The sequence below is a fragment of the Lepidochelys olivacea genome (genome assembly GCF_965140295.1).
Source record: "Lepidochelys olivacea isolate rLepOli2 genome assembly, chromosome: 20".
Taxonomy (NCBI): domain Eukaryota; kingdom Metazoa; phylum Chordata; order Testudines; family Cheloniidae; genus Lepidochelys; species Lepidochelys olivacea.
The window spans coordinates 19,055,686-19,077,539 of record NC_140430.1 but is presented as its reverse complement, the minus strand read 5'-3'; the positions used below and the strand labels follow the sequence as shown (position 1 = coordinate 19,077,539).

General features: G+C 63.3%; 3 protein-coding genes across 5 annotated transcripts; all 3 read right to left on the bottom strand.

Annotated features, from left to right (window-relative positions):
• Positions 1-628: 628 nt before the first annotated feature.
• DNASE2 (deoxyribonuclease 2, lysosomal) lies at positions 629-6,783 on the bottom strand. 2 transcript variants are annotated; one of them, XM_084610861.1, is made up of 7 exons: positions 6,690-6,783; positions 4,003-4,141; positions 3,504-3,678; positions 2,911-2,995; positions 2,376-2,537; positions 1,575-1,772; positions 629-1,245 (listed from the first exon to the last, which is right to left on the bottom strand). In XM_084610861.1, the coding sequence occupies exons 2-7, from the start codon at positions 4,092-4,094 to the stop codon at positions 908-910; spliced, it is 1,050 nt and encodes a 349-aa protein (XP_084466987.1). In that variant the 5' UTR covers positions 4,095-4,141; positions 6,690-6,783; the 3' UTR covers positions 629-907. The 2 variants fall into 2 exon arrangements, with proteins under 2 accessions (XP_084466987.1, XP_084466988.1); XM_084610862.1 differs by having other exon boundaries at positions 4,003-4,199; positions 6,690-6,766.
• A 1,095-nt stretch (positions 6,784-7,878) lies between these two features.
• LOC311510464 (uncharacterized protein) lies at positions 7,879-13,376 on the bottom strand (the record flags this gene model as incomplete). The annotated part of the gene is made up of 11 exons (XM_084610126.1): positions 7,879-8,093; positions 8,393-8,451; positions 8,888-8,969; positions 9,568-9,632; positions 10,314-10,373; positions 11,026-11,082; positions 11,584-11,661; positions 11,917-12,027; positions 12,370-12,481; positions 12,638-12,772; positions 13,342-13,376. 11 exons carry the CDS (start codon positions 13,374-13,376, stop codon positions 7,925-7,927), a joined length of 963 nt encoding a protein of 320 aa, XP_084466252.1. The 3' UTR covers positions 7,879-7,924.
• Positions 13,377-16,370: 2,994 nt separating this feature from the next.
• Positions 16,371-21,032, bottom strand: KLF1 (KLF transcription factor 1). 2 transcript variants are annotated; one of them, XR_014709128.1, is made up of 4 exons: positions 20,815-21,032; positions 18,793-19,624; positions 17,598-17,838; positions 16,371-16,914 (listed from the first exon to the last, which is right to left on the bottom strand). XR_014709128.1 is itself a non-coding variant. In XM_084610675.1 (3 exons), the coding sequence occupies exons 1-3, from the start codon at positions 20,899-20,901 to the stop codon at positions 17,663-17,665; spliced, it is 1,095 nt and encodes a 364-aa protein (XP_084466801.1). In that variant the 5' UTR covers positions 20,902-21,032; the 3' UTR covers positions 17,251-17,662. The 2 variants fall into 2 exon arrangements, 1 of the variants encoding a protein (XP_084466801.1); XM_084610675.1 differs by lacking the exon at positions 16,371-16,914 and having other exon boundaries at positions 17,251-17,838.
• Positions 21,033-21,854: the final 822 nt, after the last annotated feature.

Sequence of the window (21,854 nt, the reverse complement as noted above, 5' to 3'; positions counted from 1 at the left end):
AGCAACAGGCAAGCACCCAGCGCCAGGCACTGCAGGGTTGGGCCTGGGGATGGACAGATAGCTGGGGGATGTATGGGGATGGGAATCTACCTCAGGGGTCCGGTCAATGTCAACAGCCCCCCCGCCACCTTCACTGTTAACCAAAGCAGAGATTTGCCCTCCCCAGCGGATCCTGGCTAGTATCAGGGCCCATGACTGGGCCCCCCAGCCTCACTGGTGCTGAAACTTTCCACAGCAGCAGCCTGCAGGTGACCCTGGGAACCCTCCTTCCCCCCCGACCCTGCCCTGATTGCCTCTTGGGGCAGAGTGGGACCCCCTAAACTCCTCCCCTTGCTGGGCCGGGGACTCACTGATCACATCCAAGTCACCCTAGTGTCTGGGCAGCTCCTGGCCTGTACAACATCCATTCTCACACACACCCCGCTGTAAGGAAGGGCTATTCCCTTGGGGAAACTGAGGCAGGAAGGCAGCGCAGAGAGTTGAACCCAGATGTCCTCTGTCCCTGGTTGGCACTGACCTCTCTCCTCTAGCACCCCTAGGTTATTGAAGGGATGTCCCCCTGCCCCAGTTCTGGCTGCCCCCAGAGCACCACCATCAGGTGTCGGGCCAAGAAAATTGCAAGACTGACTTAGAAATCAGGAGATTATTATTGAAAGAACCAGTGCAGTGGCTGCATTTATACAGGGGCATGGAGACCCCCCCAGCTTTGCAGACACCATTGAATCCACTCTGCCCCACAGCCCCAGAGAGGTAGGTAAGTGCAATTGTCCCTACATCACTGATGGGGAAACTGAGGCACTGAACCAGCAAATGAAGTGCTCAAGGTCCCCCAGAGAGTCACCAGGGCAGAGAACCCAGGACTCCTGACTCCCCATCCCGGCTCTACCCACTAGACCCCGCTCCCCTTCTAGCACTTGCTATACTTCTGCACCAGGGCATAATAGGATTTCCAGACGGCCGGATCCTGCTGGCACAGGGTCCCCCCTCCCCGCTGCTCCTCCTCCAGGTTGCGGTTCATGTCGCCCACGCAGGCCCAGCCGGGTGTGCTCTCGGTGCTCACGCACCACTTGGAGTGGTCGACAGTGGCTGGGAAGTCGGGCCCCGGGGCTGGGAAGCCCAGCTCCTCGATGTTATAGACCCGGTAGGGCCCCGAGCAGTTGGAGGGCAGGACACCCCGCGAGTTGGGCCAGAACTGGACGTAGAGGTCACTGGAGAGTGCCTGGGCCACCCAGCCGGAGTAGAGATCTAGGGGGCAAAGAGCAGGGGAGGGGTTAGCAAGCTGGAGGGAGGGGAAATGGGGGCGGGGAGTCAGAGGCACTGTGGGGCTGATCTGGGGGGAACACATCAGAGGGAAGATGGAAGGTTGGGGGGTAGAAGACCCCAGGGGGAGCCAGCTGGAGTAGAGATCTGGGGCAGCCAAGGTGTTGGGGGGGTAGCACCACTTGGGGCGGTTATAAGGCCATGGGGGGGGTTGGGGTTTATCCCCCCCCATGCATGAGTGTGGGTCTGGGACCTGCCAGTCCCCAGATACTCCCCCCGCCCCGTAACACGGCTCCCCCCGCCCCTGTTCTCACCGTCGTGGAAGAGCCGGAACTTGGCCAGGCTCAGGAAGCGACGCCCCCCCAGCGAGGTCAGGGCCACGCTGCGGTTCCAGGGGGGCTCCCGCACATGCTGCATCTCGGAGGCCAGGTGCAGGTCGGGCAGGGCCTGGGCGAAGGCCCCCTGCACCCGGGCATCGAACACCGCGGGGTCGTCGAACCTCAGCTGGGTGCCTAGAGTGAGATGGGGGAGGGGGCGTTGGGGGGCAGCGGGACAAGACCTGCAGCCCCCCCTCCCCGGGTGAAACGGGTTGGCCAGGGCTCAGCCCAGCCCCAGGTGCCCCCATCACAGACTCTGCCCCAGCAACAAGCCATGGAGAGTGAGCCCCGCTGAGTCATGGGGGGTGGGGGGGGCACACAGGGGCGGGGGTCACTCTGCCACGACTAGGCTGCACCCTCACTAGGGTAGACACAGAGTCAGTCCCCAGAGCTGGGATAGAACCCAGGAGTCCTGGCTCTCCCCTCCCCTGCAGCTGTAGCCACTACTAGACCCCACTCCCCTGACAGAGCTGGGATAGAACCCAGGAGTCCTGGCTCTCCCCTCCCCCGCAGCTGTAGCCACTACTAGACCCCACTCCCCTGACAGAGCTGGGATAGAACCCAGGAGTCCTGGCTCCCCGCTCCCCTGCGGCTATAGCCACTAGACCCCTACTTCCCACTCAAATCCAGGATAGAACCCAAGAGTCCCAGCTCCCAGCCCCTGCTCTAACCACTAGACCCCACTCCCCACCCCGGGCTGGGAGAGGACCCAGGCGTCCGGGCAGATGGAGCACCTACCGATCTCCTTGAACTGGGCATAGGGGAAGGTGACGCACAGGAAGGACTGGCCGTTGTGCAGGCCGCTGTGGGGCCAGGCGTAGGTCTCCGTCACAGGGGGCGGGTAGTGGGGGGTGCTGTGCAGCAGCCAGAAGCCCTGGGCTCTGTCCAGCAGGACCACGCCTGGGAGACGGGGACACAAGGGAGGAGAGTCAGGGTCCAGATGGCCAGGGAGAGAACCCAGAAGTCCTGGCTCCCAGCCTCCCCCCTCCACCCCCCTCGGCTCTAAACACTAGACCCCACTCCCCTCCTGGAGCTGGGGAAAGAACCCAGGAGTCCTGGCTCCCAGACCCCCCTCACACCCCGCTCTAACCACCAGCCCCCACTCCCCTCTGGGAGCCAGGGTCGCTGTCTGGGGCAGTCCCTTGTCTCTCTCCCTCCCTTGGGGCAGACTCGCTGCCTCCCCAGCATGGGGAGGTGCTGCCCAGAGCTGCTCTGGGCCCCCCTGGGGGCGGCTGGGCTCAGGCTGGTCGTGGCGGGGGGCAGAGGGGGTTACCCTTGGTGTGCCCCCTAGGGCTGGTGGAGGAGGGGACGTTCTTTGGGGGCTGGTCGTTGTACAGGACATAGGCCGTGTCCTCCGTCTGCAACAGAAATGGGGGCTGAGTTCTGGGAGGCCCTGCCCCGCTGCCCCCTGGCCCCCCACCCCTCTCCCCACTTCCCTGCCCCAGTGCCCCCCACTGCCCCTTCCCCACCCCTTTGCCCACTCCCCTGCCCCAGTTCCCCCCACTGCCCCTCCCCCGCCCCTCTGCCCCAGTGCCCCCCACTGCCCACTCTCCTGCCCCACTGTCTCTTCCCACAGCACAGCCCCTCCCCCAGCCATTGCTCCCTCTCCTGCCCGTACCCTCAGTGCCCCCTTCTTTCCCCAGCTTCTCACCTACTTCCCCCTCCCCAGTTTCTGCCTCCCCCATTGCCCTGCCCCTGCTCTGCCCTCCGGCTGCCCCATCTCCCCCCACACAGCCTCCCCACCCCTTTGCCCAGCTCCACCTCCCCTGACCCCTTGTCTGTCCCAGCTTATCCCCAGCTCCTCCCTCCCCGCACTGTCCCTCCCCCAGCAGCCCGGATCCAGTTGTCCCCCTCCTGCCAACTCACCCTCCTGTTTGCCCCCTGGTAGAGCTGCAGCAGGGTCCTGCCCACGGCGCTCTGGGTGCTGTTCATGAGGGTGTGGCCGGGCACCCAGCCGCCGGAGCGGGCATCCTGGTACATGTAACGCATGCCTTCGGCCGGGGGGCTGTGCCGGGGCCAGGGCAGCTTGTAGGCCAGGAACCTGGGGGGAAACCAGACCCTTTTAACCCTTTGGGGCCAGACCCTGCCTAGGGGGTGGGGGAGCCATACACAGGGAGCCCCGGTGCCTCCCCCTGATGCCAGGAGCAAGGGTATCCTGGCACGGATGCCATGGCTCACTGCGATACCCACTCACCCAGCCTGTGGCTCGGGGTGGGGGGGGGGAAAGATGTGCTATGAGAACCAGGGACACCCCCGCCTCATTTAAGCCCCACTCCGGGGCCCCAGGGGCACACGCTGTCCCTTTATGGGGTGAACAAGTCACACGGGCTGGGGGGGGCTGACATAGGGGAAGGGGGGAACTCACCAGTCCACGGGCTGCCCGGCATCATCATAGCAGGAGATGCCGCCCCCAGCCACATGGGGCAGGGCCACGGCCAGGAGGAAGAGGGGCAGCATCCTGGGGAGGGGGGAAGACACCAAGCCGGATCTGAGGGGAACAGCCCCTGCAATGCACACAGGTACCACCGTGAGGCGCACACGAGTCACACATGCATGTCGGCCCTACAACAGGGGTGGGAAAATTTTTTGGCCTGAGGCCCACATCTGGGTATGGAAATTGTATGGGGGGGGGCCATGAAGGCTCATGAAATTGGGGGGTGTGAGAGGGTGAGGGCTCTGAGGTGGGGCCAGAAATGAGGAGTTCAAGTTGTGGGAGGGGGCTCTGGACTGGGGCAGGGGGTTGGGGTGTAGGGGGGTGAGAGCTCCAGCTGGAGGTGCAGGTGATGGGGTGGGGCTGGGGATGAGAGGTTGGGGTGCAAGAGGGTCCTCTGGGCTGGGACCAAGAGGCTCAGAGGGCAGGAGGGGGATCAGGGCTAGGGCAGGGGGTTGGGGTGCAGGAGGGGGTCAGGGGTGCAGGCTCCGGGTGGCGCTTACCTCAAGCAGCTCCCAGAAACAGCGGCGTTTCCCCTCATCTGGCTCCTATGCGGAGGGTCAGCCAGGCGGCTCTACGCACTGCCCCGTCCACAGGTGATGCCTCTGCAGCTCCCATTGGCTGCAGTTCCTGGCCAATGGAAGCTGCAGAGCCGGCGCTTGGGGCGGGGCAGCATATAGGGCCCCGTGGCTGCCTCTACACATAGGGGCCAGCGAGGGGACATGCCGCTGCTTCCGGGAGCCGTGCAGAGCCACAGCATGCTCAGAGCGGGGCAAAAACCAGACCGTGCTCCCCAGCGGGAGCTCAAGGGCCAGATTAAAACTTCTGAAGGGCCAGATGTGGCCCCCGGGTCGTAGTTTGCCCACCCCTGCCCTACAAAAACAACCAATTCCCACCAGGGCATCCCCAGCCAGGGATGAGGGGCTGGTGGGTCAAAGCAAGGCAGAGGCTGGGAACCAGGACTCTGGGGGGTCTCTTGGAGGGTTGGGAGGGCCTAGTGGTTAGATGGGAAGCTGGGACCCAGGACTCCTGGGGCTGGGAGGGGAGTGGGATCTGGTGGGTGAGAGCCAGGGGCAGGGCTGGGAGCCAGGACTCCTGGGTTCTATGCACCAGCTGCTCCTCACATCCACTGATGTCTGGGTGAGCCAGGGGTGCCCAGCTAGTCCATGACTTGGGCTCCGGGAAGGGGGCTTCCAAACTGGAGGTGTCCAGAATCAGAGGGGAGCTCAGGCCGGGGCTCGTTGCCCCCCCTCCCCCACCCCTCCAGCCCTGAATCATTTGTGTGGCTTGTCCCCGGGCCCCTCGGTGGGGCCGACGTCCTTCCGGGGATGACGCGCCAGGGGCCGGTATCACAAACCGAAGGCACGGGGGGGCGGCCCTGTTCCAGCACACACACTCCAGTCCCAACCCCGAGTTCCTCGGACCAATTCCTCTTTCTGTGCCAACGGCTCGGGGGGAGGGGACCGGACAGAGCAACGCAGGCCACAGGCAGGGCCCGGCATTCAGCCAGTGCGGGTGATCCCATTCTGTACCCCGCCCCAGAGGCAGTTGCATCTCAGCGCTGGGCAGGGGGGGCTGTTTATTTGGGGACCCGTGCCCCACCCCAGAGCTGGGGACAGAACCCAGGAGTCCTAGCTCCCAGACACCCCTGCTCGAACCACTAGCCCCCACTCCCCTCCCAGAGCTGGGGACAGAACCCAGGAGTCCTAGCTCCCAGACACCCCCCTCTGCTCGAACCACTAGCCCCCACTCCCCTCCCAGAGCTGGGGACAGAACCCAGGAGTCCTAGCTCCCAGACACCCCCCTCTGCTCGAACCACTAGCCCCCACTCCCCTCCCAGAGCTGGGGACAGAACCCAGGAGTCCTAGCTCCCAGACACCCCCCTCTGCTCGAACCACTAGCCCCCACTCCCCTCCCAGAGCTGGGGACAGAACCCAGGAGTCCTGACTCTCAGACACCCCTGCTCAAACCACTAGCCCCTACACCCCTCCCAGAGCTGGGGACAGAACCCAGGAGTCCTGACTCTCAGACACCCCCCTCTGCTCAAACCACTAGCCCCCACTCCCCTCCCAGAGCTGGGGACAGAACCCAGGAGTCCTGGCTCCCAATTCGATTCTTGGATCATCCCCCCACCCCCAAGGTCTTCTTCCCCAAAATGATGTGGAGCTGAACTGGTCACAGCTCCAGGGCTTTGTCCCCCCACAGTGGGGTCCTTCCACAGCAGGCGGGGTTTTTGCGGAGGGGGGGGTGTCTCTCCTTGCTGCTGTACAAAGTCGGTTTCTGGGGGCTGCCAAGCTGGCTCCTTCCCCTTGCGCTGACCCCACACAAACACATAGAGCCTTTGTCGCTGTGGGGCTGGATGGGGGGGGCTGGATTCTGGGGTCCCTGGGGGCTACCCAGCAGATACCTTGCAGTGGCCTGAGCCCTGGGACCCGGCCCGGGGCGGAGATGCAGCTGCCGCTGGGGTGGGGCACGGGGGCTGTTTATACAGGCTCCCCGAGCCCGGCGCGGAGATGCAGCCGCCTCTGGGGTGGGCGTGGGGCCGTTCGCCGGGGCTAGAAGCTGGAGGGGGTCCAGCCCAGCTGCGGTTGGGCTTGTTCTGGGCCGGGGCCGGGGGTTACCTGACACGGGGGAGCGCCACGTCCCGGGAGCGCCCGGACCTGCCCTCTTTGCCTGCCCCACTGCGCCAGCCCCACTTCCCCTTCCCCAGCTGAGCAGCACGTGACCCCTGGGGCCCCTCCTCCGCCACGCCCCCCCGGCTCCCAGCCAGCTCCCACACCCCCAGGGCCGGTCTGTGGGGCACGCACGGTGGGGGGGGGGGGATGTGGGTCCCACCAGAGATGGCTTAGGGGAGGGTTTCCTGCCAGTTAACGACTTAATTGTCTTTTAAGGATTTAATGAGTCCTGTGGGCCCGGTGGGGATTATTAATTACAGGGAGTGCGGGGCTGGGAGCCAGGACTCCTGGGTTCTATTCCTGGCTCTGGGAGGGGAGGGGAGTGAGGTCTAGTGGTTAGAGCTAGGGGGTGAGGTTGGGAACCAGAACTCCTGGGTTCCACTCTCAGCTGTGGGAGTGGGGTCATGTTTGGGGAGGGGCATTGCTGGGAGTCAGGACTCCTGGGTTCTAGTCCTGGCTCTAATCAGTGTGTGCTCTGTGCCTCAGTTTCTCCATCCACACAACGTGGATAATGGCCTCACGAATGCAGCCTGGCTGTGAGGGCCAGTTAGTTCATCACTGGTAGGGGCTTGGAGACCAGGGGGACAGTTTTCTGAATTAGGGGTTATTAATTACCAATTATTAATTACTCCAGCCCCAAGTGCCCAATTGTTCCTTCCAAGGGAATGTGATTCCCTAGCTCTGCCCCTCACTAAAAGGCAGATCCCTTCAGCACCACTAGGTGGCGCTGCTAATTCATCCCATGGTCCCTGTGGAACTCCTCGCTGCTGGGCTGTGGAGCCTGACACTAGCTTATCTGCCTCCTGGGGGGGAGGGATTCTGAACAGCAGCTGCCACTTTGGCAAGAGAAGAACCCCAGCTCCCTGGGATTCAGGGAACCAGCCCCCATGTCCTGACCCACTTCCCCCCGCCCCCTTGGGCTGGCAGGGTGTTGAGCCACTGAACTGGCTGGGGTGGGAGAGGGTACCAGATACCAGACTAGATGGGCCCATCAGAGGTGGTAGCAAGGGAGGAGGGGGAGACCAGGCTGGTCCATGGGTCTGATCTGGGAGCTCGGGGGGGTCCCAGGATGGATGGCCCATGAGTCTGATCTGGGGGGCTGGGTGGTGGGGAAATGACCCCAGAGACAAGTTCCTGTGGTTTATTTGTTTATTAGCAGTTGTCGTTGAGCCCCGCATGGCTCAGGGGGGCCGCATCTCCTTGGGGCGCATGTAGAGCCAGGGTCCGGCGGGCGGGGGGCAGGGCTGGCGTGACAGCAGGGCACAGAGGGGACCCAGCACCAGGGGGCCCAGCAGGGCCAAGAACAGGGCCTTGGCCAGGGCCCAGAACAGCTGCCCGGCCAGCCGCAGCCTGGGGAGACGGGGGGCAGCATAAGATGGGGGCCTGGGGGGAACCCCCATGCACCCCCCAGACACACAGACCTTCCTCTGGCCTGCCCCCCTGGACCCATACCCTTCCAGACACCGCCCTTGCCCTGTCCCCATGTCCTCTCCCCCCAGAGACCCCTCCCCCCCGCTCCCCAAAGACCCCTTCCCCCAGAGGTCCTCCCAGGTCCTGGCCCCCCAGCTCCAGAGCCCTGGTCCCCCTCATCCCCCCTGGTCCCCCCCGCAAACTCCCCCAGCCCCTCCATGGTTGCTGGGGCTCCTCACCTTAGGGGGAGTCGCCCCCTTGGCCCTGAGGCCCCCGACTCCTGACAAAGCAGCTTCTCCTGTGGGGGGAACAGCAAACCCAGTGAGTTGGAGCCCCCCCACACACACACTTCACAGGGAGTCAGGGTGAGGGGCCCAATGGCAGCAAGCGCTTCTGGGAGGGGACCCCCATTCAGCATCCCCATCCCGGTGGGGTTCCTTGCCCAAATGGCCCCCCTATATGCCCCCCAAACTTCAGAGACTGGCTGTCTGCATCCAACCCCCCCACTGGAAACACTCACCCCCCTGCTGCCCAACCATACCTCCCCATAGACGGCCCCCTGTCTCCACTCCCCTCCCCCTCCCCCATCTCCCTGTAGACTGGCCCCTGTCTCCTACTAGCCCCCTTGCCCCCCGCAGCCTGACCCCCACCTCCTCCCAGCCTTCTGACACCCCCCCACACCCAGTACAGCTGAGCCCACAGCCCTCCAATCCTGCCCCCCGTCTCCCCCATACCGTCTGGTCACGCAATCTCTCCTCCCACAGGAGGTTGCTGGCTGGGGTCCCAGGGAGTCTGTATAGCGCCTTCCTTTGGAAGCTGAGGCAGAATACAACATTAGTGCCCCCAAGACACCCCCATACTCTGGAAGGAATGGGGTATGACAATGCAGCTTCTCCCCCCCAGGGGGGATGAGCCCCAGGCATCACCCCCCCGTTGGGATCCCCGGGCCCCCCCTCTGAGCCCCCCCACCCAGCGCCAGCCAGGGGCCATGTCTGAGTCCTGGGGTCCCCTTAGTCCAGGCAGTCCCTCTGTTGTTCGGCCCTGCCTGTGTTGGAGGTCGGGGGGCCACAGGCTGAAGCAGGGGGCGGGGGTTGCTACAGGCATTGCCTCCTCAAGCGTAGCCCCACCCCAGGCACCCCAGGGTGCTACCCCACCGTCTGTGACCAGTGTCTGAGGCCTGGGGGTGGGGTGACCATGACATCAGGGTCTCCCCCCCCAAAATCAAGCCCTCTCCACCCCCATCCTAGGCAGGAGGGGTTGCGACTTGCTGACAATATCTCACAGCTCCCGCGAGTGGCTGCCCCCAGAACCGCCCCAGGCCCTGCAAGCGATGCCCATTGCTACCTGTCAGCCCCCCTCCCCCACCGGAGAGGCTGGTACAGTCACAAGGAGCCTTGGGTGGCCAATCACTCACAGCTCTGCCTCCTGCTGAGCCTCCAGCACCAGATCACCCCAGCAGCTGATATTCCTGTGCAGGACCTTGGAGGGACAGGATCGTGCCCCTACCCTGGTTACAATCCGATTGGCTGCAACAGCCCCACCCCCAGCCCGGGCAGAGGGGAATTTGGTCTCTGTGGGCCAGTCAGTCCCCAGCCTATGGGGCTGGTGTGTACGTGTGACAGGATGCTCCGGTGTTAGGCTGAGCCCCAGCGAGCTCATCCCACACCATAGATGGGAACAGCTTCCAGCCACCACCCGCTGGATTCGCACTGGCAACCCAGAGGCTAACGGTTCTATGGTGAGATGGTCCCACTGAAATCGGGCGCTGCCCAGATCCCGACTGAGATCAGGGCCCCTTTGTGCCCGGTGCTGCCCAGACCCCAACTGAGATCAGGGCCCCCTTGTGCCAGGCGCTGCCCAGACCCCGACTGAGATCAAGGCCCCCTTGTGCCCAAGGTCTCCCATCAGGGAACAGGGCCCCAGTGTCCCCAGCCCAGCCCACACTCACTGGAGGACCACTCTCTCTGGCAGAGGAAGGAATTTGGGTTTTGCAAGCATGGAACCAGCTGCTTTCCCAGGCTCAGGATCCTCCACCAAAATCAGGGGAAGTTAGGAGCCTAGGAAGGATCTGGGCCCTGCAGGATAAGGCGGATTGCTCTGACCCAAATGAAGCTCCCTGAAACCCGGGGGTGGGACAGGACAGGACAGGACAGGACGTACCTGGGTTCTTCGAGAAAGTCCCTGGATGGTCCCACTCAGCTCTTCCATGTGTCGCTGCTTCTAAACCCACCCCCACCCCCAGACAGGAATGTGGCTTTGGTTCTGGGCCCAGAAGGGCACAGCTCGTTAATTACAGCCCGTGAAACCAACCAGAGAGCTGTGGTGATCTCTGGCAACCCGGGCGGGGTGGGTGCAGACCAGGCTGTGGGTGGGGGCAGCCACCTCAGAGCTACAAAACACTGGGGCATCCGGGCTGGGCCTGAGCCCACAGATCTCCCCAGCCAGCCACCGCCACAAAGGGGCGCCCCTGGGAAAAGCTGGATGGGTCTGGAGACTGCAGGCTGGGGGGGGAACAGGGCGCAGAGGGGGAAGGTTGGGAGGGGGTTCTAGGGAGCACAGGCTGGGGTGTGTGATTCTGAGGAGGTGACGGGAGCACAGGTTGAGGGAGGAGGATGCAGGGGGGCTGACTGGGGCTGGGGGAGGGAGGAGGGGGCAGGGCCAGGAGATCAGCCCCTTGGCCCAAGATGTGAGGGAATTCTTTGGTCCCATCCCATCTGGAAAACACTGTGAGCCTGTCATGCCCCTGCTCAAACCAAGCAATAGGAGACTTCCAGGGAAGGCATGAACTGACTAGAGGGGCTGGGCTAGCAGGGGTCTGTGGGACAGGAGTGAGGGGCCTGTGCTGAGACCCGGAGCTGGGGCCTGGCCTTACCTCCCGGATCCTGTCAGCCTTGGCCCGACGTTTGGCCTCCATGTCCCACAGGTGCCTCTGGTGGGAGAGGAAAAACACAGGGTTTCCCTTAGCCCCTGTCCAACAGTTGGGTTCCCCACTCCCCTCGCCCACAACAGGAGCTGCTGCCCATGGCTGGGGAGAAGGGTTGTCAGAGACCCCCCCAAGACACTCCCTTGTGTCTCAGGAATAGTTCCTGTAGGGTCTGGATTCCCCAGTGGACCCAGGCTGGGTGGACGTCCATGGTTCAGAAGCCATCGTCCCACCCGGACGGAACACACCTCTGTGACTCAGTTTCCCTAGATGGGATCTGAGAAGGAGGCAAGCTGCGCGGGGGTCTCTTTGTTGGTGCCCCAGCTGCCCTCACTCTGGGGTGCAGGGGGAGCATCATGGGGTGGGGGGCTGGTGTGTATGAGGAGGGGCTCTCCCTGCCCCTCCCTGCCCCAGGAGTCCACGGGGGAGTCGGTCTCTGCCCAGCTGTCCCCCATACTCAGTGACACACCCCAGCCTCAGACCTTCCCCCTCCACCCCCCAGTTCACCTGCAGCTCGTCCTCCTGCACCCGCAGCTGCTGCAGGGCCTGCTTGTGGGTCTTCTCCCACTCTCTCTGCTTGGAGACCTGTGTGGGGAGCGGCAGGCAGTGAGCACACGGGTGGTGGTGGGGATAATGGCAGTGGGAAGGACTGGGTGGGACCTGCAGGGCGCCCGCTCGCAAGGAACGGAGGCCCCCAGTTGTGGACAATGACCCTATCCGGATGTGGATCCCAGAGCACCTCAAAGGCCATATGGGGAAACTGAGGCCCAAGGTCACACAGACAGTGACAGAGCTGGGGATAGAACCCCAGTCCTGACCGCCGCCACCCCCCAGACCCACCTTTCCCTCCAGCTCTTGGATGGTCTCAGCCAGTCTCTGGTTTTCTTTTTCCTGCTGGGCAATGAGGGGAAATTGCTGTTGCAAAGCAGGGCGGGGGGGGGGACCTGGCTCCTAGCCCCATGCTAAGCCTCCTGCCAAGCCCAGCCTTTGCCTCCATGCAGACCCCCCCACCAACCCTGCCCAGCCACTACCCCGCTCGCCAGTCTGAAGCCACATCCCCCTGCTGCTGGCCTGTCCAGGGAGACCAGATGGCTCGCGGGAATGACACATGCGACCTGGCCCCCCAGGGGGCACCAGCGCCAATCCAGCCCCAGGGCAGGGGCCCGGCTGGCTCGGGGGGGGGTGGGGCATCCAATCCGGCCCGTGGTTGCTATGGCGCTGGTCCCCATGGTGCCATGGCGCCGGTTGCCGTGACGCCGGTTGCCGTGGCACCGGTTGCCGTGGCGCTCTCACCCACTGGGGGATGTGGCTCTGGCGGTTCTGCTCTTGCCACTCCCGCAAGGCGCCCTGAGCCTCCTCCAGCTCCTCCCGCAGCACCCGGGTGGCCTGCTCCAGCGACTCCAGGCTGCGGGGACAAGGGGGCATCAGGCGGGGGGGGGCACGCCCAGGGCCTGGCCCTCCCTGCCCCCCAGGGACCACAGCACAGGCTCCACCCCCACGCACCTCCTCCGCCAAGGTTCCCTGCCTGGCCCCCCCTACACCTGGTGGGGGGGGGTCTCACCTCTGGGCCTGCAGCAGGGCGCGGAGCCGGGCCTGGCGCCCCAGCAGCCCCTCATAGTGCCCCTGCCAGCGCTCGGCCTGGGCCAGCTCCTCCGCAATGAGCTCCTGCAGCCGGGCGTTCTCCTCCGCCACGCTCCTGCAGCGCAGCGGGTGTCAGGGCCCCCCCGGCGCCAGCCAGTCCCCCCCCCCGCGAGGGGGTGCCCCCCACGCCCACCCACCGCCGCTCCGGCACCTAGGTCCGCTCAGCCCCACATGCTGCCCCCCGCACCCGTCGTTACAGAGGTCCCCATACAGAATAAGGCCCGGGGAGGGCTCCCGGGGGGGGGGCTGAGGGGAATGGACGGGGGGGTGTGGATCTCGGAGGGGAGCCCCCTCTCCCCAAAGAGGAGGGCCTGCGGAGTGGCTGGGAGTGAAGGGGAGGGACAGGCCCTGGCTGGTCTATGGCACAGCGGTGCGGGGGGGGAGCAATGCCTGACACAGCCAGAAAAGCCAGGGCTGAGTGCTCCCCCTCCCCCGGTCACCCCCCCAGTACGCAGCAGCCAGGACAGGACACCTGAGCGGATGGGGAATCCCCCTACAGGGGGCAGCAGTACTGGAAGTCAGACCCATAGTAGGCTGCACTCACACAGCATCCATCCTTCTCTTATGGGGGGGGTCTGATGTGACACAGCCCCTCCTCCCCGACTGGGCCGGTAACCACCCCACATTGCCCGGTTACGGTTGCCATCGCCATACCACATGTTGCTTAGCAACCAGCTGGAACACATGGGATACAACACAAGGGTTGGGCGGGGGGGGGCTGTATCTCCATAACCCCCCCCCAGGCCTGGGAGAGAGCCGGGAATGTGTGTGTGGGAGGTCCCTGTAACCATGGCTACTGGGCATCCCCTTCCCCAGACTGGGGTGGCAGCCAGTTCACCAGCCCCCACCGGAGGGAGGAGGGGCAGGGCAACCCCTTGGCCTTGGGGCGACTGTCCCCAGAGGGCACAGCAGAGGGCGCTCTCCCCCCCTGCCTAGTCTGAGCATGGCAGCCTGGCCCAAAGGCTTCAGCATTCAACTGGGAGTCTGGACGCCCGGGCTCCGTTCCCAAACTCTACCTCTGACCTTGGGCATGTTGCGTCCCCGCGCTGTGCCTCAGTTTCCCCTCCACACCCTGTGTCTATTCAGCGTGTGAGCTCTTCGGGGTAGGGACTGCACCACAGTCAGGGTCTGTGCAGCGCCTGGCCCAGTGCGGGCCCTGATCTCAGGCGAAGGGTCTGGGCAGCACCTGGCACAAGGGGACCCTGATCTCCGTCGGGGTCTCAGCAGCGCCTGGCACCAGGGTTCTCAATCTCTTTGAGAGACTTCAGACTCTTCCCTGAGCAGGGGCTGCCTCGGTGCAGCTGAGGCCGAGCTGAGCTCTCGTGAAGAGCTGGCGTTCCCCAGGGCGCTCGATGGCCCGCCCGCTCCCATTGCTTCAAGGCCCCATGTGCCGATTCCCTTGCATGACTCAGGCCATCAGCCGTCCCCCAATTAATCCCTGTCTGAACTCGTGCGGTTCTCCTGGAAAAATCGGCCAGCTAGACAAGCTGTCAAAGTGACGGAGAATCCACCACGCCCCTCAGTGACCTGCCCCAGTGGGTAGTTCTCACACCCTGAACATTCACACCTTATTTCCAGCCTCATTTTGCCTCGCTTCAGCTTTCAGCCGTTGGTTCATGGTCGTCCTTCCTCTGCTCGCCTGAAGACCCCACGATTACCGAGTTGTTCCCCATGGCAGTACGTTCAGCCTGGGACCGAGCCAACCCTTCTCCTTCTCTGCGTTACCCAAAATCCAGGGAGCTATTTGCGTGCCCGGGGCTGATTTAATGCGCTTTAACTTGCAAGTGTAGACAAGGCCAGTCCAATGCTAGATTGACGTAGGGCAGCTTACTACGTCAGCGTCCACACTAGGGCCGTGCTCCCGCCGATGCCGGTGCCCGGCTGCCCCGAGATCATTACTCCCCCTCCGGGAGAGGCGTAGGGCTAATGTCAGTGCAGTTAGGGTGACTGTGTCCCTGCGGACCCTGCATTACTTACAGGGGCTGCTGGCTGCCCTTCTTGTCAATTTCACAGCTCCTGGGCTACAGGCCTGAAATTGAGGAGAAAGGCTGGTGGAAGGTTCCCTGCGGTGAACCCCAGGGGTGGGTGGGAACCTCCAGCTGGAGCCCGGCTGCCCCCTGGGCTCCTGCTTCTAGCTGAACTGCTGCCCCAGCTCCCCGCTACCTGCTGGGAGCCCTGCTGCCCCTGGGGTCCCAGCTCCCAGCTCCCCGTTGGGAGCCCAGCAGCCGTCCGGGCTCCAGGCACTGACCTCCCCCCAGGAGCCCAGGGGGCAGCCTGAGGTTTGTAGGTTTGTCTCCTACCCCTTTAATCAAATCCTATGGCTCTTCTCTGACCCCTCCACTGCTGGAAAGGGCGCGTGTCCCTTCGTGTTTCACAGATGCGTCGGCCACACGCTCCCAGATCCGCAGGCCAACTCGGCTTGGCACAGAAGCGGCTGGGGGTAGGGCTGGATTTGGGGTGCTTTCCTGCAAGATGACCCCCTAAACCAGGCAGGCTGAAGGGTGACGCTGCAGCTGCACCTTCACACCACCAGGGGGAGCAGCGACCCTACTCAGTCCTCCCCCAGATGCCTGTTTCTGCTGGTAAAAAGGTAATTGATTCGATCCCTGGATCGGGGCCCTTGTGGGCCCCCCTGCTGGGCCCCCCAGAGAACCCAGCCACGCTGTTTGGAAAACACTCATTCGCAATTAGAGGAGGAACTGGGCCTGCTAGGTGGGGTCAGACCCGAGGCCCATCTAGCCCAGTATCTGCTGCCACAGGGGAAGATGTAAGACCCCCTGCAGCCATAGGTCACGCTGTGCGCTCTGCTGAAGATCACCTTCAGCCCTGGCACATCGACATACGAGGTTAATACCCCTTCCTGAATTGTCATCAGCATTCATGCTACCTTGGGCTAGTTTCAGTGTCCAGATCACCCTCCCAGCGCTCTTCCTGAGGCCCTGGTCTCAGCACCATCCAGTAGCAGTGAGTTCCATTGGCTAACCCTGTGGGTATCATTCCTTGGATTGGATTTGAATTTGCTACTGCTCCCTGCCCCTGACTGGCTCCTGAGCTCGCATTACAAGGCAGGGAGCAGAGAAAGATCCTCCAACCCTAGCCCTGTCTTTTGATAGCCTGAGGTCCCACTTCGAGATCTCCTGGCAGAGGGAACTAAACCCCCTCTGTTCAAAGGCTCTGCATGACAGCCTGCTCACCCTCTGAACCCCCATCCCTTTCAATGCGCTCCGAGATTTATTTTTAATTCTTTTTTTTAAAGTACGTGAAGGCAAAACGCACCAAGTGAAGGGCTGGCTCCACCCACTAGGGCCGAGGCCTGGAAAGACTCACGGCTGGGACAGGTGTAGCCCGTAGGGTTGTTTTTCATTAATACAGCAGGGAAAACGTGGGGTCTTTTCCTGAACTGAGACAAGCGTGGCAGTAGGCACTGCCTTCCCCTGGGGCTCCGAAACCTACCTCTCCGCTGGCGGGGCTTATATATAGCCAGAGAGCCTCTCTGACCGCTGGCAGGAGAACAGGTCGCAGGGAGGTTATGATGTTTCAGTTAAAATGGCAGGTTGGGAATTCAGGGTAGAAGCCGCTTGTGGAAAGGGACCTACCATAGCACCCAGGAGCCCCAGTCATAAATCAGGACTGCGTTGTGCTGGGCACTGTACACAATTTATTAGGTGCATTACAGTAGTGCTCAGGACCCCCTTATGCTGGGCACTGTACATGATTTATTAGGTGCATTACAGTAGCAGCCAGGGGCCCTAATCCCAGGGCGGGACCCCTTGGGCTGGGCACTGACCCTCCTGCAGTCATTAAACAAAATCCACTCTTATTCACTAGGCTCGGGGAGGCAACCTGGCTGAATAGCCAGGGCCCCCTACCAGGAGTCAGGACTCCTAGGTTCTCCTCCCGACTCGGCCACAGACCCGCTCTCTGAGCTAGGGCAAGTCCCTTTCACATTCAGAGACACAAGGTGAAGGGGAAACTGAGGCAATGTAGAGCAGGAGCTGGCCCTCACTGTGCAGCACCCAGCCTGACAGAGGTCACAAGCTGGGTAAACGTTTCTGTGATACTTCCGCAGAGTTGTCCCTTGCAGCTCTTACTTTTCAATCCACCAGGACACACTTTCAAAGAGCCAGGGGAGAAGGAATAACTTCATTTCAATCCTCTCCTGGCTTAGAGAGGTTCAAACACAGTGGGGTGTAGATTCTGCATAGAAGACACAGCAAGAGGAATCCCCATTCACTGATAACAGTATGGGGCATGAGACACTGCACGGGGGGAGAAACATACTGAAAACAAAGAGAATCTGTAATTCTGATGCCTGCGACCAGAACTGATGGATGGAGAGAGAAGAACTGGGTCCCCAAAGCTGCAAAGAGTTACTCACAGGGTAAATTTAATCCTTCAAAGAGTCCCACAACTTGTGTATGCTGAGCAGTGAGGTCTGGTTGCTACCGCTGTGAGATGAGGCCAGGGCCAGCAGCTGTTCTGAATGGAGTCAGTTCATTCAGAGAAGTCTCCCGCCCCCACCCCCTGCTTCTCCTCACCCTTCTCCCATGGGCCTGGCCCAATCCCCACCCCTACCCAGGGGGTGGCAGGAGCTCTCAAACTCATTTCATGGAGCTGGAAACTACATCTGGTTCTTTAATCATTGAAGTCAGAGCCAGCACCCTCTAGAGGGGAAAGGCCTCATGTCCCAGTCCCCAGCCCCTGAACCAGCCCGTTCCCCACCCCAGCAGCAAAGCGAAGCCGGCACCCCCTGGAGGGGAAAGATGCTGGACCCCGTCTCCTGCAGTTTATAACGCCAGAGTAGCTCTTCCCCCTTCTGACATTTAACAAGGAGGCACTTGCTGCTTGTCGCTGCTGAGGGGGAAAGACAAGAACAGAACCTGCTGAAACGGCTCGCTACCAGTCCGTGGCGCCGGCAGAGCGGGGCACGGCGCGGCCGCAGCCCCTACACGTGTCTCTTCATGTGCAGGGCCAGGTGGTCGGAGCGGGAGAAGGCTCGTTGGCACAGCCGGCACTGGAATGGGCGCTGCCCTGTGTGCTTCCGGTAGTGGCGCGTCAGCTCGTCCGAGCGGGCGAACTTCCAGCCGCAGCCCTCCCAGGTGCAGTGGTACGGCTTCTCGCCTGCCAGGGACAGAGGGAACGTCACCCCAGCCCAGCTGGCCCGCCCTAGCCCGCGCAGCCACCTCTGGGGTGGAGCCCGACGGCTGGCTATACAGGGATCCAGCACGGAGATGCAGCCACCTCTGGGGTGGAGCCCGACGGCTGGCTATACAGGGATCCAGCACGGAGATGCAGCCACCTCTGGGGTGGAGCCCGACGGCTGGCTATACAGGGATCCAGCACGGAGATGCAGCCACCTCTGGGGTGGAGCCCGACGGCTGGCTATACAGGGATCCAGCACGGAGATGCAGCCACCTCTGGGGTGGAGCCCGACGGCTGGCTATACAGGGATCCAGCACGGAGATGCAGCCACCTCTGGGGTGGAGCCCGACGGCTGGCTATACAGGGATCCAGCACGGAGATGCAGCCACCTCTGGGGTGGAACACACGGGCTGTTTAGCAGCCACACAGTAACCCCCATCAAACATTTAGGACAGGAAGTGACAGCACTTGTACCTACTGCGGGGGAAGTGCAGGGAGGCTGACCGAAAGCCCCAGGCTCAGGGCCTGGTCGGGATGCAAGGACCAGAGCCCAGGGCATCGGTGCTCCGGCATTTTCCACAACCCAAAATGGACGGGACCTTTCACGTCTCAGAGAGCCAGCACCTCCTGCATCACGAGGCCCTCCCATCCCTCAGCCTGGTGCCCCCCACAATGCAGTGTCCCCCCCAGAGCTTCCCCTGCTCCCTGCAGCACAGTGCCCCCGACACTCCCCCACAGTGCACTGCCCCCCTCCTGACCCCCCCCAAATCCTCCCCACAGCACCACCCCAAACCTCTACTCCCCACAGCATTGCCCCCACAGCCTCCCACCAAGCCACCCCCTAATGCCCTAACAACAAGATCAGAGCCCTCCCCGCCCCCGCCAGCGCAGGCTGTGCAGTCAGAGGGCCCCCCCCAGCACTCACCCCCTCACCTGTGTGGGTGCGGAGATGGGCCTTGAGGTGGGAGCTCTTGGTGTAGGTCTTGCCACAGCTGGGGTGGCTGCAGGTGTGGCTGGTGGGGCGCTTGTGGGCACAGGCCTTGCGGCTCTTCTTGGGCTTGGCTTGGAGCTCCCTGGCCGGCGGGTGGGGCGGCGCCAGGAGGCCGAGGTAGCCCGCAGGGGCTGGGGAGGGCAGCAGAGCTGGGCTGCCCCGGTACAGCTGGAACCGGGCTTGGTACTGGCTGTGACAGAAGGCCTGGCAGCTGCCCCCCAGACTGTAGGGGGGCAGCTGGCAGTAGGGGGCGCCCCGGGCCAGCAGGGTGGGGGCCAGCGGGGCATAGCCCCCGTACGTCAGCTGGTAGCCATGCCGCAGGGCCACGGGCCGGGGATCCCTGTATTCGCCAGGGGGCTGGGCCTCACAGTCCGGCCTGGAGGGGTATGCCGGCAGATGGGCCACAAAGGTGCCCGCTCCCCCCTTTTCTTGCCCGTGGGCATAGCCGGGAGGCACCGAGCTGCAGCCCAGGGGCTCGTCCCCCGACAGGAGCTCAGCCACCAGGCTGGTGGGGCCCGGGAGCCCATCCCCCGATGTGTACCCGCCTGGGCTCTGCCCCTCATAGCCCTCTGGCTGGCACAGCCCAAGCCCTGCCTCGAACCCCCTGCCTGGGCCGGGGCCACCGGCCTCCGTGCTGGGGAAATTGCTGAGCAGGAAGTCTAGGTCCCAGCAGGATTCCTCATCCTCTTGCTTGAGCTGCAGGGAGCCGTGGGGCTTGGGCAGGTCCATGGGGCTGGGCACTGGGGGGTCCGGGTCATCTTCCACCTTCCACCACTGGAGAGGAAACCAACAGGCAGCATCAGGCCAGAGGAGACATTAGGAGAACGGACTAGTGGTTAGAGCCAGGACCCCCTGGTTCCATCCCTAGCTCTGGGAGGGGAGTGGGGGCTAGTGGTTAGAGCAGGGGGATGGGAGCCAGGACTCCTGGGTTCTAACCTCAGCTCACATATACATGAAGCACCCCCCTTTTCCAGCTAAATTTTGTTTTACTGAGCGAAATTCCAGAGAGCAGCCAGCCCCAACTGGCCACAAACCTCCCCCCAGCCCAGCCCCCATCACCCTGTGGGGCTGGGAGCACGGCCCATGGGACTGGCTCCAACACTGCCGTGCTGGGACCCAGAGATAAGAGAACCTGTTATCAGGACCCCGCACCAGCTGCTGGCCGAGGAGAGGGACGGGGCCATCCCGGCTGCCCGGCAGAGCCCGGAGGGGAGAGTGCCCCAGGATGGGGCTCACAGGCAGGATAGGTTAAAGGAGAGGTGGGGGCCCCCTCCGGGTGCACATTCATCTCGCAAGTGAAGTGAGTTTGTCTGCTCTCAGCCCAGCCCCCCTCCAGGCTCAGCAAAAACCCCAGATCAGAGGCTCAGCTGACTAGATAGGGCTGGGCTAGCAGGGGGCTGCAGGTCAGGATTGAGGGGCACTGGCAGAGCTGCGGGGACCCCCAGGGTTGGATAGTGGGGGGGCACTGCAGGGATTGAGGGGCACCGTCAGCTGGAAGCTCCTTTAAGGCGAGCTCTGGGATTCCTCCCCCCCGAGCTAGGAATGGAACCCAGGCATCCTGCCCCCACAGCCCCATGGCTTAGCAGGACCCCACCCACCCAGTGAAGCCTCCCCCTAGGGAAGGGGCTCCCCACCCCCTCCTCCAGCAACCAGGTGCCTCCTGCCTGCCGTCTGTCTTACCCCAGGGCCCTCATGGGCTCAGAGCAGGACTCTGCCTCCATTGCTGGGCCCATGCAATTCAGCAGAGCTGCGGCGGGGTTGGGGGGCAGGGTACAGTCCTTCCCCCCCCCCCAACCCATTCCCTGCCAACCAAGCTCCCAAACCTCCCTGCCCCCAAGAACACGGAGCCTGGAAATGCAGCCACCTCTGGGGAGCCGCAGGGCTGCGCCTTCACGCCACAGAGGAGGGACACCACACACGCTGCAGCAGGCAGGCAGCCAGGGTACCCCCCAGCCCCCCCTTACCTTGAGAATCTCCGACTGCTTCTCCTGGAAGTGGCAGAAGCCGGCCAGGCTGCTGATGGAGGGCAGGACGGCATCAGCGAATGCCATGGCCAGCCGGGCCCCAATCCGGAGCCAGGTCAGGGTGGGGGAGGATGGAAGATCAGAGCCCAAGGGCCGGGGGGGGGACCAACCTTCCAACTCCTTCCCCTCCACACACCTAGCCCCCCTCACGTGCTCGTCTCTCCTTCACCCCCCCCCCCAGCTGTTGGCTCCCTCGAGCAACTTTCTGAGCAGAGCTTCCCCCCTCCCTTCAAACGCTACATTTCCCTCTTTCCCGCTCCCCTCTCATTGGCTTACTAAGGTGATAAGGGGAGCCTCTAGGCCAATCAGAATGAGGGGTGTGGCCCATCAGGTATGGAGGGGGGGCTAGCTGGGGACTTGGATAATTTCACTCTAAGTGCATGGGGGGGGGGTCCCAGGTGGCTTAGGGCTGGGAAACGATCCCGCCCCGCCCCGCCCAGGGATCTCAAAGCAGCTGCAGTTTCTGCCCCACTCAGGGGCTGATTTATGGGGGGGCAGAGGCCTAGGGCTTGGCACCTGCTAGACTCAGCCCCCAGGTGCCTCCCGCGGGCCCATCAGTAGCTGCCACTGTTGCCCATGGGGGGGATGATTGATGCCAGTTGGCAGCCCCCTCCCGCTGGGGGGGCAGATAGACCCTGTCAGGGAGTCGGGACTCCCCCCAGCTATGGGAGGGGAGTGGGGTCTAGTCGTTAGGGCAGGGGGGGCTGGGAGTCAGAGGTTCTACATACTATTCCTCCCCCGGCCACTCACCTGCTGGGTGCCTTCGGCCAAGTCTCACTCCCCGCCCCCACCTTTGTGCCTCAGTTTCACTTCCTGTGAAATGGGGGGTACTGATACGGGCCCAGCGACTAGAGCAGCATAGAAGGTTCAAGGTTGACTGGTCAGAGGCAAGGCAACTCCCTTACCGCAGCACAAGGCCGGGGCCTCCAGGTGGGAAGGAGGCTGTAGGAATCACAGGAGATCTGGGGGACGGAAGGTGC